We start from the raw sequence: 17465 nt of genomic DNA, 5'->3' as shown, positions 1-17465 counted from the left end.
ATTTAGATACCTATGAACATATCCACTGACGCAAGGTTATAATTATATAGATACCTGTGAACATGTCCAATGCATGACATAAGACTTTATATAGATACCTAGGAACATATCCACTGACTCAGGGCTATATTTAGATACCTTTTGAACATATCCAGTGACGCAAAACTATATAAATATCTATGAACATGTCCACTGGCGCAAGGCTATATACATGTAGATCACAGTACCTATGAACATCATTAGTATCCACTGATAGGATATATAAATTCACCGGCGCAAGGGTCAATGAATAACTATGAACAGATCTACTCTCCCTAAGACAGATACAGTGTATTTTCCTTTTTAAATGTATCCACTGACTCTAGGGTACTATGAGATTCATGTAAATATATGCATGAATGAACTGAGGTAAATATTATTAACAATAATGATTTGCATTTGCTACCAAATTTAGGTATCTCACTCCTCACATTCACTTATATTGTCGAACTGGTTTTATTTAACTTAATTAAAAGTTAAATCAAAATCAAAAATAATTTGTCGTTGTATTGTTAAAAAGGGACAATTGCAACTTCAAACATCATCATAAATAATTTTGCTATTTAAAAAAAAACCTCTTTCAGTAAAAGATTTATAATGATATAAATCTCTGTATTGTAAAAAATGTATATGTTTTGTGGTAAAGTGAGAGTACGGATATTTATTCTCTCTCTCTCTCTCTCTCTCTCTCTCTCTCTCTCTCTCTCTCTCTCTCTGGTTTTCGATCCACTCGGCCTTGTAGCTCTAGGAGCAGAGTGGATCGTGCACCTTTATCTAGCGAAGGTGGACATTATATGTTGAAGAGAAAAATTTTAATATTGTTCAATACTTTTTGTAAAAGATATATTTTTTTCTATGTGGAAGTTTGACAGTTGTATTTGTGCATGTTTTTTGTAAGAAAGTAATTAAATTTTGGAACAGAGAAGATCACAATACATATAATCGTGTCAAAACATGTTTGGGAGAAACAAACAGAGTATATATGTAAACTTATAAAACCTGCAAATAATAAATTGATTTTTGTTTCTTTTTATATTTTTACATTATATTTTTGTGGTGTGGGCTGATTATAGCTAGGTCAGGGAGGAATGAATTTATCACCAAGAAGACAAATGCAGTATTATTTACAAGAATAACCATATTTATTATAAGTATATTTTTATAACAATAATTTGCTACATTACACTGCATGTACATTACCTTTTTTTAAGTTTGGGTTTTTGATTTAAAAAAGGGCTGATGAAAGTTTTGTAAACATGCATCTGCCATGCATCAAACACAGTTAGGACTGTGAATTTTTTCCTTGATAAGTTCCTAAAAAATCGATAACTTTTACATATGCTAAGTTCCTGGTCCATCTCTACGCAACGACCATTAATTTGAGAGCAATCTAGCTTGCTTACAATATTTGCCATATATTTTTCATGACCAACCAAAAGAGTTTGGGTTTAGAAACTAATACAGAGAGTGCCACGATCCCCCAAAACAGTCATTTCGGTATCGCCGGTGGGTGAGTAATTTAAAAAAAGCTAAGTTTAATTCAATCAATTATTCACTCTGATAAATCCCGTGGTGGTTTAATCATTAAAATTCTCAGATTTTCGAAATTTTTATATTCTCACGTTAGAGTCTTTGTGGAAGTGTATACACTTGTTTCCTACTCTCAAAGAACCACGTGATATGTGCAACCCAATCGCTTATGACGTGTTGTTTATCTGTAAACAATTTGTTTGTTTGCTCCTTGCTACAATAAAGGTGAACCCCATATTTAATAGATGCCATCTTAGAAGATGGAATGATCGCAGCAGGGACAAAGAAAGTGAGAATTGTTTGTTTTGATAAGGTAATGGATTAGTTCAACTCTTATGCATCTAACTTAGGACTAAGGATATACATATTTAACAGAATGGTCATTGAAACGATTCTTTCGAGGAAAGTATGTGTATCGGATTAGAATATCCATAACGGAAGTCGCTGTGTATACAACTTTAGTGTACGTAAGATCATTCATGTTTTACCGGCATAATTCGAACGCAAAATACACGTGGTATGTATGTTTTCCATGCGTTTCGAAACAAAATTGTTACAGATTCTTCTATTTTATGTTTAAAAGAAGTTATTTAATGACTGGCTGAAGTCGGAGGTGCATATCGAATGCACGTGAGAATACCGGCTTTTTGCACGCTTCTGTTTATAACTCACAGGTTTTATTGTCGATTATATTACAAACATTAATCGATTGTGATAATTCTTATGAAAATAACCGAGTTTGGTCAATTTGAAGTCCATGCATTCCAAGGCCAAGCGCGAAGGATAATTACAACAAAATGGCTTCCACTATCAATTGCAATTATTTACATGGATTATGACATTGACAAAGTCTTGATAAAATTCGGAGTATCGATCTGTTATCAGCTGATCGATCGTATATCACCACAGATTTCTATAATCACTATTTATTAGAATGTATATAGAGAGAGTGTGTATGTGAAATGTGTTTAAGACGACTTCCTCGAGTGACTATGGAAACTTTTTTTTTCGGGTGATGCATGTAGGTCAACGAGCGTCTGGCAAAAGACTGACAACTGTCGGTCACGAGCCTCGATTTGAAATTCTTGTTAATTTGCATATCTCAATAAACAAAGACTTTCACGACTACTTTTTATAACGACAAAATCAGGTTGTTATACTTAGTAATTCATTAATTGGAAATGTTTTTAATTAGATATTGATTGTGTAGCTATTTTTAGAAACATGTATTCTTTGAATGTGTACAATGGAATGCCAAACGCAGCTATCTTAGAGTATGCATATGGTGTTTAATTTCATTTTTGAATTTTTATACCGGATCTCATATTTATATATATTGATTCTCTGTAGAATCATACATTTTCTTCTTTATAATTATCATTAATATATTTTTCTTTTAAACAAGCGTATGTTTAAAAATGTTATTGAAAACTGTGCTGCATTATAGCTTTCTGGTAGAAATGGCAGCTATAAATATAAAATTATTCATCTGTGGTAACAATATACATTGCAATGAAATATTTAAAAATGTACATAATAGAAACAAAAAGAAAGTAGAGTTTTGTATTGAGAACTCATTTTTTATTCAAGTTGAAATATGCTATAGAATAAGGTTGTGAAGATTAACTTTAAAATTTCTTTGATTTTGCTCTTCAGATTTCTCTGAACTACTCCTATCAACAATATGGAATCTAAAGACTCAAGCGAGGATAATGGAGGGCCTCAAGAAGCATCCGTGGATGTTCCACATGGCAGCGACAGTAAAACGGAAGAGAATGATGCCGGAATTGTCGAAGATGGAGATCCCGAAAATGTGCCTGAGGAAGAGAAAGAGTAAGAGTTTGTCCAGAGAAATGAAAATAAGGTTTAAGGCTCTTGATCTACATGAATTATAGGGGAAATTGAGCAATATAAATTTATTTTTGTATGTTGGGTTTTCTTTAGACAAGGTCTGGATTAATGTTCTTGATTTTGATTTAATTTTTTGATGTCTTTCTATTTTGCATTGTTAAGATATAGTCAGGTTTAATGTTTTAAACATTTATCATAATTCATTTGAATGAAAATTGAAATTGATGACAATATTGATAACATATATGGTAACAGACATGTAAAAACTTTCAGGGAAAATCCAAGTGAACAAGGAAAGAGAAAAAGAGCAGATGATGAAAACAGTCCTCCAGAGAAAAGGTGTGTTTAAAGTGAACATCTCTATATTGGGGGTGTAAATTGGCAGCTTTTCTGATACATGTATTAAATAGCAGGCTTTGCTGTTATGGTATACTAGAACCGTTTTAACAAGAGCTTGGATTTTGGGTAGTACATGAGAAACTCTGATTTGATGAAGGCGGGGTTTACTGATGGTTAACTGCCCAGTCATTGGCTAATAGATATGAATATATTGAACGCAATGACACTCGCCCAACTTCACACAGGGATGTATATTTCGCTGAAACAGTGTCAATTTCACAAAGTAGAACAGATCTTGGTAAACAATTTCCAGTTTTGACTGTATATGAATATTGAATAGCTTCTCTCAGCGAATTACTTTATTAGAAGAAAGAAGGTCAATATTTGACAGCATATTTTGATAAGCAAACTAGATAGTAACATCCCACAGAAAGTCCAAGCTCTTTTTAAAACGGTTCTATTTGGATGGTTAGGACATCAGCTGCTTCATGTTTAATTCTATGCACAGATTTGTTACCAGTAGCAGATACATATTTAACATCTCCATATAAAATTTTGTTTGATCATTTACACATACCACACCCACTAATAAAATTTGATAAACAGTAGTAATCAGAAAAATTCAAAATACTTTAACAACTTCAAATAGCTCTTTATTAAAGACAAGATTATGTCAGCAATCCGAGTACAGTAAAACCTCGTTATCTCGAACTAGATGGGACTGGTTAAAAACTTTGAGATATCCGAGTTTTTGAGATATCAAGGGTAAAATACTTAAAGATTAAGTGGTTGGGACTTTCAAATAACTTCGAAATGTCCATTGTATTTGAGATATCAGTGTTCCAGATACCGAAGTTCAACTATACAGCTCTGTATTGAGATAATAAAGTAATACTTTGTGAAACTTGTTTTATATGTGCATTTGTTACTTTTACAGAAGCAAGTCAGACATAGAGGAAGATGGAGAGGACCAAGAGGAAGAAGAAGAAGACAAGGGAAATGATGAAGATAAGGAAGAAGGGGAAGACAAGGAGGAGGAAAATAAAGAAGAAGAGGAAACAGAGAAGAAGTCTGAGGAGAATATAAAGTCAGAAGACAAAGGTGTGGATGATGGTGAATCTATACAGGAAAAGGAGGTGACAGACTCAAATGATGCAGACAAATCAGAAAAAATGGAGGAGGAGGAGGAGGAGGAGGAGGAGGAGGAGGAAGAGAGTGCTAGTGTGAAGGAAAGTGAATCTACAGACAATTCCGATGTGAAAAAATCCAACGAGGAGGAGACGGAGGAGAAATCAGAAAAAATGGATGAGGAAAGTGAGGAGTTGGAAACTATTGAAAAGGATAGAGAAAAACGAGAGAAGGAAGAGAGAAGCGGTGAAAATGACAGTGTGAAATCTCTAGAAAGTGAAAGTTTGAAATCATCAAAAGATAGTCTGGAAGATGAAAAGGCCTCAGAAGGACCTGAGGAGTCTTCCTCAGTAAAATCTGAGGACAGTGAAAAAGAAAATCGGCGAGCTGATGCGGACACACCCATAGATCTGACAACAAAGTCAGGACTTCCTAATGGGAATGGTGGATCAGATATTATAATGCTCTCAGATTCAGAGGAGGAGTTGATGAATGGTGTTATGAATGGGGAGATCCTAGATCTTGACGAGTGTGAAATACGGAAGAGACGCAAAATCGTTAAACGCCTGCAAGCAGAACTGAGAAACGAAGAAGCCAAATTGATATTGCTTAGGAAAATGCGCCAAAGTCAGGTGTCTTCTCCATCCATACCAGAGAAACCGAAGCAGCAGCATGCCCAGCCCCCACCCCTAGTCAGACCAGGACAGCAGCCCAGCCAAGCACGACCGGCCCATAGTCAGCCACCCCAGCTTGTCCGTAACAGCAATCAGACTCCATCCAGAAGTCATCAGCAAGGACCTCCTCCACTGGTGAACATGAGGGGGCAGAATCTGTCCAATGGCAACAGTCTATCGCAGCAGATGCGATACCAGGGCATGCAGGGACAGCCTGGTTCCCGGGGAATGTACGGATCAAGCTCTCAGGCCAGTCAGAATAACAACGCTCAGGTGGACACCCAGACCCCAGCACAGAGACAGGCAGCTGCCAAAATGGCACTGCGGAAGCAGCTTGAGAAAACATTGTTACAGATCCCACCTCCAAAACCCCCACCCCCAGAGATGAACTTTGTACCCAGCCTGTCAAGCACAGACTTTATATACTTGCTTGGTCTAGAAGAAGCAGTGAACTACATTATTGATGCTAATCTTATATCTAAAGGACAGAAAAACCCAGATGAGAAGATGGTGTGTAATCCTTTCACATGTGTGCAGTGTAATACAGATTTCACTCCTGTGTGGAAGCGAGAAAAAGCGGGTTCTAAGAATGTGATTTGTGAACACTGTGTAACAACCAATCAGAAGAAGGCGCTGAAACAAGAACACACAAATCGCCTCAAGAGTGCTTTTGTCAAAGCTCTTCAACAGGAGCAGGAGATTGAGAGAATGCAGGCTCAGGAAAAAACCTCTGGACCTTCCCATGGTTCCTCCTCTCCGGCAAACAATTCTGCCTCCTCCGCCTCCTCAAACAGTGCGATGAATATACCATCGAATTCAGCCTCATTTAAAGCCACCTCTGAAGCCATCAGACAGCACCAGAATTTCTTACAGGCCCATCAAGCTGTCACGGCTCATCAAGCAGCCCTCAGAATGGGACAACCCCTCGGGCTTGCCCCATTTGGGGCCCCTGGACCTTTCCCCTATCAGATACCCTTCGGAGGAGCCAAAGCTAGTGATCTGAACTCTCTACAAAGAAAATATTTGTTAGATATGATTCCCCCCAATAGATGGAGCAAGTGAACTGCAAATAGAGTGTACTGAACTCGAAAGACAAAGAAGAACCATATTGGATTTTTTTTGATTGACCTGCGGTGTAATATGAGTAGATAATGATCTCACATGTTAGTGAACATGTCCATTGGGTTAATGATCCCTAATGTTGTGTGTATGATATTTGTATCAAGAGACAGAATTTTTTGAATAAGAGTTATACATTGGAGTCTGATTGCTGAAAATTGATGGTTATTAATAGAATAGTGCTTTTGGGGAAGAGAATTTTTATTGAATTTGACAAACACTACCGGTATATACTTTTCAATGTTAATTTTGAAATGTGTGAACGTTTTCTTCAAAGTAGTTCTGTGTGGTAATTTTGTAAACATCATTGCATCGAATGTGTACAGATAGATTGTTATGTGATGAACTGTATCAGTATTGTGTTGAGGTGTATGTATTATGAGTTTTTTAAACAGTGTTTCACTGCCACAAATTTGAGATATTTACTCCATATTAACTAGAGACAGTCTCCACATTTAATAACGTGGAGAAATCTGTTTGGAAGCCTGCACAATAGGGTAAATTTGCTCCACCGAATAATGAAGCAGAAACACTTAACAATGTGGTACATTTATAACTGTACAAGGTAGCCAGCTAGTTTGTAAATTCTAGTGCCAATAAATGTACGAAGTTATCTTTGCATGTCCAGTGTTTCCTCTGGTAAGGAAACATAATGGTGTGTACTGTGAAAGATTTTTTTGTTTGTTTTTTTACCTTTGTTTTTAGAAAATTAGGTACAAGTGTGATTTAAATCTATGTATAATAAGACAACTGTGTATGCTAAAGTGTGAAAGGTTATTTCTTCTTTCTCTGTATGAGGCTATGGACTTTGTGTATATAAGTGACTATATTTAGACATTGCTGTTGTGTGTACAACATGTGTTTGGGTGGGAGTGCAAGTGTCTGGCACATTAGTGCAGTTTATCTTCAGTATCTGGTGTACTGGTCATGGCTAAGAATGGTGAAAATGCCCACACCCTGGGGAGATTATTTATTTATTCCGCAGCATGAGGTCCTGTGCTCTTGTCATGCCAGTCATATTGAATGGTAGTTGCGTAGCTAGAACTGGGGCGCGTCATGGTCAGGAGCTTTGAGATTAGTTAGACAAAGTGCTGAGAGACGACTGTAAGGTGAATGTCGAGGTACAAGTCGGTGCCTTGTGGTAACTAAACAGTCCTTGGAGAAAGAAATCATTATTTATCTGCTTCTGTTTATGAAATTAGAGGCTTTCATTTCATTTGGTCAGACATTCATCAAATTTCTGTTGTCCAAGAAATTTTTGTTTACTGTATAGTTTTGATAAAAAGGAATGGGACACTTATTGGAACAGCCAGTGTAACATTGTAGAATCAAATTAATGGATTTTTTTTTTTTTTTTTACTTTTCGTCTGTGGTTATTTTCATTGCCATCAATCTCATTTGTGAATTTCCACTCTGTTTCTCATGCATATGACCATCAGAAATATGTCGTATGTAACTCTATGATGTGACTTTTCTTATTTTGGAAAACTGTGTTCCAATAAACAATAGTGAACATACTTGATCTTTTTCATTCTATTTTTTAGAGGTTGGAGAATACTGTGGAACCATTAAATTTAGTGGGGGCCAATTTTCGTGGATTGCTTAAATTTTACAGGTTCGTTGGGACGTAATTTTGTGTATTCTCTAAAACCTACAAAGGAAATATGACTTTATTACCCTAATTTATTAATTCGTGGAGGATGTAAATTCGTGGATGAGAAGTACCCACGAATTCCACGAAAATTGAGCCACCATGAAATTTAATGATTCCACAGTAATACAGGTGGCCATTATTACGGTACATGGCAGTTGTAGAGATAAAAGGGAAATAATGCATATTTATGAATTCATGTCGACTTTATAAGGGCTCGTCTACCTGGATAAAAAAAATATCATTTAGAAACAATAATAAATCTAATATCTGTTTAATGATATTTTATTTCAATGTGTATAAAAAATTCTTCAGTTCTGGCAAGAACAGAACACAGGTTCATTGCTTAACAAATACATATATTGTACTTGATTACTATGAAATTGGCCAGAGAACCTAATCGGCCAATATGTATAGGAATGACCTGATTAACAAGTGGAGAGAGCTAACATTTACGTAAAATATAACATAAATATTAAAGAACAAATAACACCAATTTCTACAAAACAAGGATGGAACATGTCTAATAAAGGATTGTTCCTTCTGGAATTACAGGGATACAATTATTTTTTTTATTAAAATGTTCCCTTTGGATTCAACATAAAAACCCATGCAATATGATATGGGATAAAATAAGAATATTCACAACTCTCTTTTATCATTTATAGAAGTGGCATAAATGCATACATTGAGTAAGACAGGGACATGATTTTACAGGTACTTTCCAGCAAGCTTTTCTTTGAGCAGCATTTTTCACATGAAGAAATTGAGCAAACATGATGATTTTTGTTCCATTAATGCACTTTTAGTATATTGAATACCAAGTTTAGAATATCAATTGAGATGCTTTCTTTGCTCATTATCAGTTTTGGTCGCTTTAATTAGTTATCTTAACACTCAATATCAATGATAGCACTGATGTATTATAGAAGGTTATTTTTGCCCTGTGTAATTTTCGCCCGTCTAGATTTACACACTGTCTAGAATTCAGTAGACACAGTTGTGTTTAAAGAAAGATAATTTGAGCCATTAGAATTCACCTGCCGACAATGAGGGTGAAAAAGGGCTATGATAAAACAGGGGCAAATGTTTCCCTGTCTACAGTATCATAACAATTCTTAATCACCTTGCAGGTATTTATACTGTTAAATAATGATGCATACACTTTATTACACAGCAATTAAGTACTGGTACATGAACCCAATGGAAAGTTTTGTATTAGAATTGTAAAAAGTATGCTAAAATAATATTTTTAGATCAAAATATCACCTAAACACTGGCCAATGAAGGAAATTTCCTATTCAAAATTTTACTTGTGTACTATAAAACATCTGAATTCATAAAAACATTGGATTGTGAAGTAAAAATTGATACTACAATGTACCAACTCTTCTACAATGCCTTTATGTTGTAAAATTTAAAAGGTTTGTTGTTTTAATATACCAGGTACATAAAACATCAAAATGATAGTGAATGTAGCTACACTGGTAAATCTTAAAGACCGCATGGGCATGAAATGAATTAACATCCTGTAAATTTATTATCTACAAGGAACTTCTCATTTTTCAAACAGAGAATTCTAAAAATTAAAAGATTTACAAAATATAACAATCCAAAACTGATTGTTTTACTAATAACATCATTCATTTGACAACATACCGGTATGTATTTTAATATCTGTACTTTGTTTTGGGGCAATAATAATTTCAACATTCTTCACTCTGTTACACATGTATTTCATTTAAAGGTTAAAGGTTAAATGCATCTTGTTTGCACATGGATAAAATTCTTTTACAGAATGCAAAAAGCATTTGGTCTTGACATACAACTTTTAGAAAGCACCTAAACAAGGGGTATAAACATTCTATCAGTTTCAACCAAAACTCACAGAGTTTTCAGCCTTTTAACAATGATTGCTTTCTAAAATTCTACTACACATATAGAGAATAAATACAAGCATAAACCTCTGTTCGTGGGCCAGCAGACTATCTGACAAAGCCATCTTGTCGACAGTCTGTTTGATCAATAGACACATTGTCCACTCCATCTATAGAAATTGCACAAGTCTGATCACAGTCACAACTAGTTCTCCTCTCCCATCTACAGGCTAGAGAACCAGTTTTAATGCCACAATCCATAATAAGAAAAAATCCCACAATGTCCAGGCTTATTTGATAAACATAATGATATGGATTTGATGCTAATGATTGGATCAATTTAATCCACTCCGTCGAAGCCTTGGGTATTCTCTATTGCCACAAGGAGTTTTCGTCTCAGTTCATGGTAGTCATTATATGGTGGCAAGTCTAAACGATTAAAACTGAAAGAAAGAAAAAATAAACATCTCTTGTCAGTAATTCCATTGAATTTCATGTCTATTTTGTACTGGTGCCTTTTAAGGTACCTCACCACATCAATACTAAACATTTTTTAGCACTACGTCACAATACCAGTATGCAGATTTAAATGTTTCATTAAATTTTTTCTATCAATCTTTCATCATAGCTAGGCTAGCTCAGTGGTTAAAGAATTTGGCTTGTGAACGGTTCATATATATGTATATATAAATATATATGTAAGTTTACTGATTTTTAAAATGAAATGGTTATAAAGAATTGACTGTGTAAGAGAACAAACATATTGAAAATTTAACTTAGCAAAATCAACATGACAAGAAAGTCAGATACATAATAAGAAAATTTAAAGAAATCATTGAAACTGAAAAGTAACATTAAAAAAAAATCAATTACTTACCAAGTGTGTGCTCTGGGCAGCTGGTTGGTATTGCCCACCTTTTCTATAGTAAACAGCTGAGGTCCGTTGCTGCCGTACAAAGATCGGAATCCGTTCATGGGGACCCGAGACGTACCCGTCACAAATTGTAGTAAACGAGCTCTCATTTCATTGTTAAGGGAATACACAGCCTACATTAGAAAAAAAACATCAAGGATATATTTTAAATTGCCAGATAAACTTCCACTAATTATTCATTTTCACATCTTCATGCCGTTGTTGTACAGCCATGTATAAATGCTGGTAACACAGAATTCTGGTTGCTTAAATATAAGATTTGTGCACTGGCTTTACAGTATCTTTTAAGGTCAGACGACACGTTCCTCGAGAATCTTTTTTGTATCTCCTCGTAATAAAGAGTTCCAATAAAAAATATTAATTTTATAATTACTTTAAAAATGATCAAAATTTACTTGAATTTGGTTATATGTGTACATGGTCGAGTGGTTAGAACCGTGGCTGCTCATTGTCAGAAGCGTTTAGGTTCTAGATATCGTTAGTTCAAAGCCCCGACCCGGCGGAGATATAGTTCTAATTTAGTGAATTTCGCTGTGCTGTTGGTGTATTTATTTTTATATCAGCAACTCAAGTGTATTTTCAAGAAGATTATATAGGAAATTGCATACTCTAGTATTTTGCAGAAATGACTGGTAAGGTACCCAAATTTTTTGCAAGAGAGCTTGTCAAAGTAGTAGTAAACCATTAACAAATTCCTGGAAAAAGTTATCTAAAATTGAGAAACGTGTCGTCTGACCTTAAAAGATAGAATTAAATTTGGAGAAAACCTTTATACAGTACCTTCCAAAAGTGGATTATAACTGGATGATTTGGGTTGTATTCCCCTTTATAAGCAGAATGTGCCTTCCAGTCATTTACATCAATATCCTGTAGACCACACATCAACAGCTGAAAAAGGAAAACAAGAAATAAACATACAAACAATATGGTAATAGCAATAGCATTAAACATACAAACAATATGGTAATAGCAATAGCATTAAACATACAAACCATATGGTAATAGCAATAGCATTAAACATACAAACAATATGGTAATAGCAATAGCATTCAACATACAAACAATATGGTAATAGCAATAGCATTAAGAGCAATATTGCAAATAATCTGTTTAATTCAAACACACATGTATGCTTCAATCATAGAAAATTAAAACATGATTAAAGCAAACAAGCTTATACTAACCAATTTGTGCAAACATTGCAAATTTCATCCTTTTATTTTCAGTATATATCATGAAGCATCTGATATTATCAATACGGTAACGTTTATCACGAATCAAAGTATAGAAAACAGTTTGCTTTTCCAATGTGTTTCACTGAAAATTATTTATACTCAAATAAAACAATACCGTATATCAGGTTTTTTCCGCGTGTATCCAATTTCTGCTTTGTTTGCGACGATTTCCGAATCACAAAAAATAAATCAGCGTAAATTTGATACAAAGTTTTGTTTTGATAATAGAGTTCTCTCTTTCTTGATAAAGTAAACAGATAAGTAAATGTACGGTGAACTGTGTTCAGTTAGTTTAGTTAGAGGTACAAATTGCGGGATCGGAGGATTGGCGCCAGATAATAGATTTGTAAGCCTTGTTGTTTATTTAATAATTCATTGACAAGCTAAAATTAAAACATTAAGGAAATCATGTAAATGGTTTCATTTTCATTTCAAAGAGCGACAATTTAGATACTTTTCCCCTCTTACCTCACAAGTTAAAACAATCGTGAATTATATTTTTAATGTGACTTTGATATAGTGAAAATTTGATTCGTGTAAATTTTATATACCGTTCTAGGCTCTGATTCGCGGAAAAAACATGAAGCGGAAAAAACCTGATGTACGGTATGTTTTCAGTTTATTAGTTTTACGAACCTCTAATTCATTTTCATCAAAGATTTTTATCATTTCCAAAGGAACTAAGCTGGCAAATCCTTTCATAAAAGACTTCATTTGTGCCTCAATTCTGGACATAAATCGCCACTGGATAACTAAACTGCATTTTAAAGGAGATAACACATATATAAATCATCTGGGATAAATCAAGTTGTTTTACAAAAAATAAACTTATTGCATTTTCTTTCTCCATTAAGAAGTAACTGTTTACCTCTCTCTCTCTCTCTCTCTCTCTCTCTCTCTCTCTCTCTCTCTCTCTCTCTCTCTCTCTCAGATAATATGTACCACTTTTAGATCTAGTGTTTCGTATTTTAGTTAACAGTCCTTTGCTCTTACTTGATATATTCATGTTTGTTATCATTTGTCACAATAATATCTGATCCACTTGGTTTAAGATCTCTGGTCGTAATCTGAAAGAAGAAATGTAAGACATTTTTATATTGCTTTTCAGATCTTTTCTTGTCATCTAAAATTACTTCTTACTGAAAACTGCAAAATAAACAATTTATTTGACAAACTAAATGTACATACAAACATACTAATAGTAAGTACATATTTTGCCCAAAAAATTGTAATATGTACATTTAGTCCCCTCCAACTGTAGTACCAGTATGTACATGTACATTTATAACCGTTTTAACAAGAGCATGGATTTTAGGTAGTTGATTCAAACAGCAATGTGACGTAGGCCTGTCAATTTCACTGCTGGCCACTCAGCCATGGCTCTTTGAAATCGACAAGATTTGTCTGGCTTTTGAGCTAAGACTCCGCAATCGGTGTACATTTCGCTTCAAACCGCATCATTTTTAACTTGTTTTGATGCTAGAAATAGATAGCCACATCCAACCGAAAGTCCAAGGTCTTGTTAAAATGGTTCTAGTTTGTTACAGATGTTATTTTTCTTCTAGCAAAAGGCTTTAGACAAAGTTTTTTATGGTACAATAGTTTTGATTTTCTTTTGGATTTAAAAGGGCAAAGTTATAAATTATGCGCCATTCTTCATTAAGAAAAAAAATAAAAAACCGTAGGCATATACCTAGATACATCTTGGATGGCAATTACAATGTACATGGATAATTTATCATACTTCTACTCACCTCCCCAAAGTAGTCCTCCTCTACAGAGAACCTCAAATCCAGGTCAACCGGATCGTTCTCCATGATCCAGACCAGGGAATTGTAATACTCCGAATCCTGTAAAGATAGAATGATACAGACCCATAAACATGCACTCAGTGTGGCTCAATATAATACACTGTCTAAAAAAATAAAGGGATACAATCATAATAATTTATATATTATTCATATGTGTGTGTGTGTTGTCTGTGTTTTTTGCATCCTGGATTTTGTTGTTTTCAGTGAAGCCTTACCACTGGCTCCATGTCTGATAAAGTGATCGGCTTCTCCAACATCATCTTGTAAAATGGACGAATGAAGAAACCTGAAATCGATACAGAAAAAAATTGAAAACCCTAAAAAAATGATCAACACAGAAAAAAATTGAAAACCCTAAAAAATGATAAATGTTTAATGATCTAGAGAATACTTAAAACTGGCTTTCATCGACCATGTAAAATGAAACCTCTAGGGAAATATGATTTAACATGTATAAAAATGTACTGGTACTTCTGAGAGTATTTCCAATTCTCTCTAATCAAATTTTCAATACAAATAAATTTTTAATCAGCCCAATACAAATTTTTCCCATCAAGTGTAATGGGAGATTCGAGAAAGGATTAAAACCATCAGTACAAATGAACATTCGATTTTATAAAGTCACTTTATCTAAATTTGTTAAAACTCCCTCCGTGGATCAAGTTTGTGTCTTACCATCCAATAGCTTTCCGTGAAATACCGCCATACCCGCCACTCGACCAATAAATTCAAAGTACGACAAATGATCATCATTGGCCAAACCAGATAGTGGATTTATCTGAAGCGTGTAGTTATCACTGAAATCATCAAACAAACAATAAAATTCACCCTGGCTCATAAAAACTTCAAACAAGAGGCCCATGGGCCACATCGCTCACCTGAGGAACAATAGGTATGATAAAGTCAGCTTAATGGAGTCATAATACAATCTGGACAATGTACATTAATACATGTAGATCCTGTATAAATAAAATCCATTTTTCCCCCTTGGAACTCGGATAGCCCTGATTGCTGAAAATATTTACAAGAGCAGACTTTAATCACCGCTCCTGCACATATATAGATACTCAACGTTATGCAGGCAGGGATGACCGCCCACCTACGCAACTCAACAGGTACCAACGTTAATGCAAGCAGAGATAACGCAAGCAGGGATGACCTCACACTTGCGCCAACAGCTCAACCTAACGCAGGGAGTGCCGCACACTTGCGCTAGAAAGGCCAGAACACCAGCAGGGATGACCATACACTAGTGCTCCGCCGCAACCACCACCAATACAAGCAGGTATGACCGCACACTTGTATTAATGTGATACAGGGCAGAAATGACCGCACATTCTGTATCGTTGGTTAGAAAAACACGAAGATTAGAAAGAGCAGGGATGTCAACACCCTCAATCTCTCCGTACCTGTTCAAGTTTAACCCCAAACAGTCGCTCATGCAATGCAATAGACACTGTCCCTATATATGTGCCAGCCTAAAATAATTCATAGTATCTAAAAATTGGAAATCAAAAATAAACAAACTAATCCAGCCATTACCCAAAACTACTTATGCAGAACAACTTATATACATTGAATATTTATTATTGTATAAAAATAATCATCACAATAATTGGTTAACAGTGGATGCATTAATTAAAATAATCAAGAATCAATAAATCAAGGACAATAACCCAAAACAGTAATACAAAAAGATTCTAATGAAAAAATAGCTGCCTGCTTCAATTTTATAGTCATATCACATGTTGAGTATTGCAGTTCTCAAAAAGATCCTTTACAATTGTTTATATATGGGATATTTAGCTACATTAAACTCTGAACCTTCTTGTGAAGCCGAAGAATTGTCCTGGAGCCAAAGTCTTAACAATTATAAAGAATACTCTTGCTGATTAGTTTCTGAGAAGAAGATTTTTAAAGATTTACTCTTTATTCCTATGTAAAACTTTAACACAACACCCCCCCCCCATGTGGCCTCACCCTACCCCCAGGGGTCATGATTTTCACAACTTTGAATCTACACTACCTGAGGATACTTCCCACAAGTTTCAGCTTTCCTGGCTGATTAGTTTCTGAGAAGAAGATTTTTAAAGATTAACTCTATATATTCCTATGTAAAATTTTAACATCCCCCCCCAATGTGGCCTCACCCTACCCCCAGGGATCATGATTTTCACAACTTTGAATCTACACTACCTGAGGATGCTTCCACACAAGTTTCAGCTTTCCTGGCTGATTAGTTTCTGAGAAGAAGATTTTTAAAGATTTACTCTATATATTCCTATGTAAAACTTCCACCCCCCATTGTGGCCCCAACCTAACCCCAGGGGTCATGATTTTCACAACTTTGAATCTACACTACCTGAGGATGCTTCCACACAAGTTTCAGCTTTCCTGGCTGATTAGTTTCTGAGAAGAAGATTTTTAAAGATTTATTCTATATATTCCTATGTAAAACTTCGACCCCCCCATTGTGGCCCCCAACCTAACCCCAGGGGTCATGATTTTCACAACTTTGAATCTACACTACCTGAGGATGCTTCCACACAAGTTTCAGCTTTCCTGGCTGATTAGTTTCTGAGAAGAAGATTTTTAAAGATTTATTCTATATATTCCTATGTAAAACTTCGACCCCCCATTGTGGCCCCACCCTACCCCCAGGGGTCATGATTTTCACAACTTTGAATCTAAACTACCTGAGGATGCTTCCACACAAGTTTCAGCTTTCCTGGCTGTTTAGTTTCTGAGAAGAAGATTTTTAAAGATTTACTCTATATAATCCTATGTAAAACTTCGACCCCCCATTGTGGCCCCACCCTACCCCCGGGGGTCATGAATTTCACAACTTTGAATTTACACTACCTGAGGATGCTTCCACACAAGTTTCAGCTTTCCTGGCTTTCTGGTTCTTGAGAAGAAGATTTTTGAAAATTTCTCGAAATTTTTCATTAATTTCTAATTATCTCCCCTTGAAAACGGGTGTGACCCTTAATTTTCACAACTTTGAATCCCCTTTGCCTAAGGATGATTTGTGCCAAGTTTGGTTGAAATTGGCCAAGTAGTTCTTGAGAAGATGTTGAAAATGTGAAAAGTTTACGGACAGACGGACGGACAGACGGACGGACAGACGGACGGACAGACGGACGACAGACAAAATGTGATCAGAATAGCTCACTTGAGCTTTCAGCTCAGGTGAGCTAAAAATAGAAAACATACATGTTATGGTATAATGGGATTGCCATTGCATGTAAAATTCTAAAAGTTGTTTAAAAGTTTG

The 17465-nt window shown here is 35.2% G+C and overlaps 2 protein-coding genes across 7 annotated transcripts in view; one reads left to right on the top strand and one right to left on the bottom strand.

Annotated features, from left to right (window-relative positions):
- The first annotated feature begins 1724 nt into the window (after nucleotides 1–1724).
- LOC128177029 (transcriptional repressor p66-beta-like) lies at nucleotides 1725–8197 on the top strand. 5 transcript variants are annotated; one of them, XM_052843538.1, is made up of 4 exons: nucleotides 1725–1858; nucleotides 3226–3402; nucleotides 3694–3759; nucleotides 4697–8197. In XM_052843538.1, exons 2-4 carry the CDS (start codon nucleotides 3254–3256, stop codon nucleotides 6621–6623), a joined length of 2142 nt encoding a protein of 713 aa, XP_052699498.1. In that variant the 5' UTR covers nucleotides 1725–1858; nucleotides 3226–3253; the 3' UTR covers nucleotides 6624–8197. The 5 variants fall into 5 exon arrangements, with proteins under 5 accessions (XP_052699498.1, XP_052699497.1, XP_052699501.1 ...); XM_052843537.1 differs by having other exon boundaries at nucleotides 1725–1882; XM_052843541.1 differs by lacking the exon at nucleotides 1725–1858 and adding an exon at nucleotides 1898–2032.
- Nucleotides 8198–8600: 403 nt separating this feature from the next.
- Nucleotides 8601–17465, bottom strand: part of LOC128176117 (E3 ubiquitin-protein ligase NEDD4-like) — a 28761-nt gene continuing 19896 nt past the window's right edge. For both annotated transcript variants that reach the window (XM_052842190.1, XM_052842191.1), the window contains 8 exons: nucleotides 14864–14985; nucleotides 14404–14474; nucleotides 14132–14227; nucleotides 13371–13444; nucleotides 13014–13134; nucleotides 11923–12030; nucleotides 11086–11255; nucleotides 8601–10651 (listed from right to left, as the gene is read on the bottom strand). In XM_052842190.1, coding sequence (XP_052698150.1) covers nucleotides 10549–10651; nucleotides 11086–11255; nucleotides 11923–12030; nucleotides 13014–13134; nucleotides 13371–13444; nucleotides 14132–14227; nucleotides 14404–14474; nucleotides 14864–14985 — 865 coding nt within the window. In that variant the 3' untranslated portion in view covers nucleotides 8601–10548. The remainder of the gene's footprint in view (nucleotides 10652–11085; nucleotides 11256–11922; nucleotides 12031–13013; nucleotides 13135–13370; nucleotides 13445–14131; nucleotides 14228–14403; nucleotides 14475–14863; nucleotides 14986–17465) is intronic.

This window comes from Crassostrea angulata, chromosome 3, assembly GCF_025612915.1.
Source record: "Crassostrea angulata isolate pt1a10 chromosome 3, ASM2561291v2, whole genome shotgun sequence".
Taxonomy (NCBI): Eukaryota; Metazoa; Mollusca; class Bivalvia; order Ostreida; family Ostreidae; genus Magallana; species Magallana angulata.
Note: the sequence above shows the minus strand (reverse complement) of the source record. Positions and strands in the feature narration are given on the sequence as shown.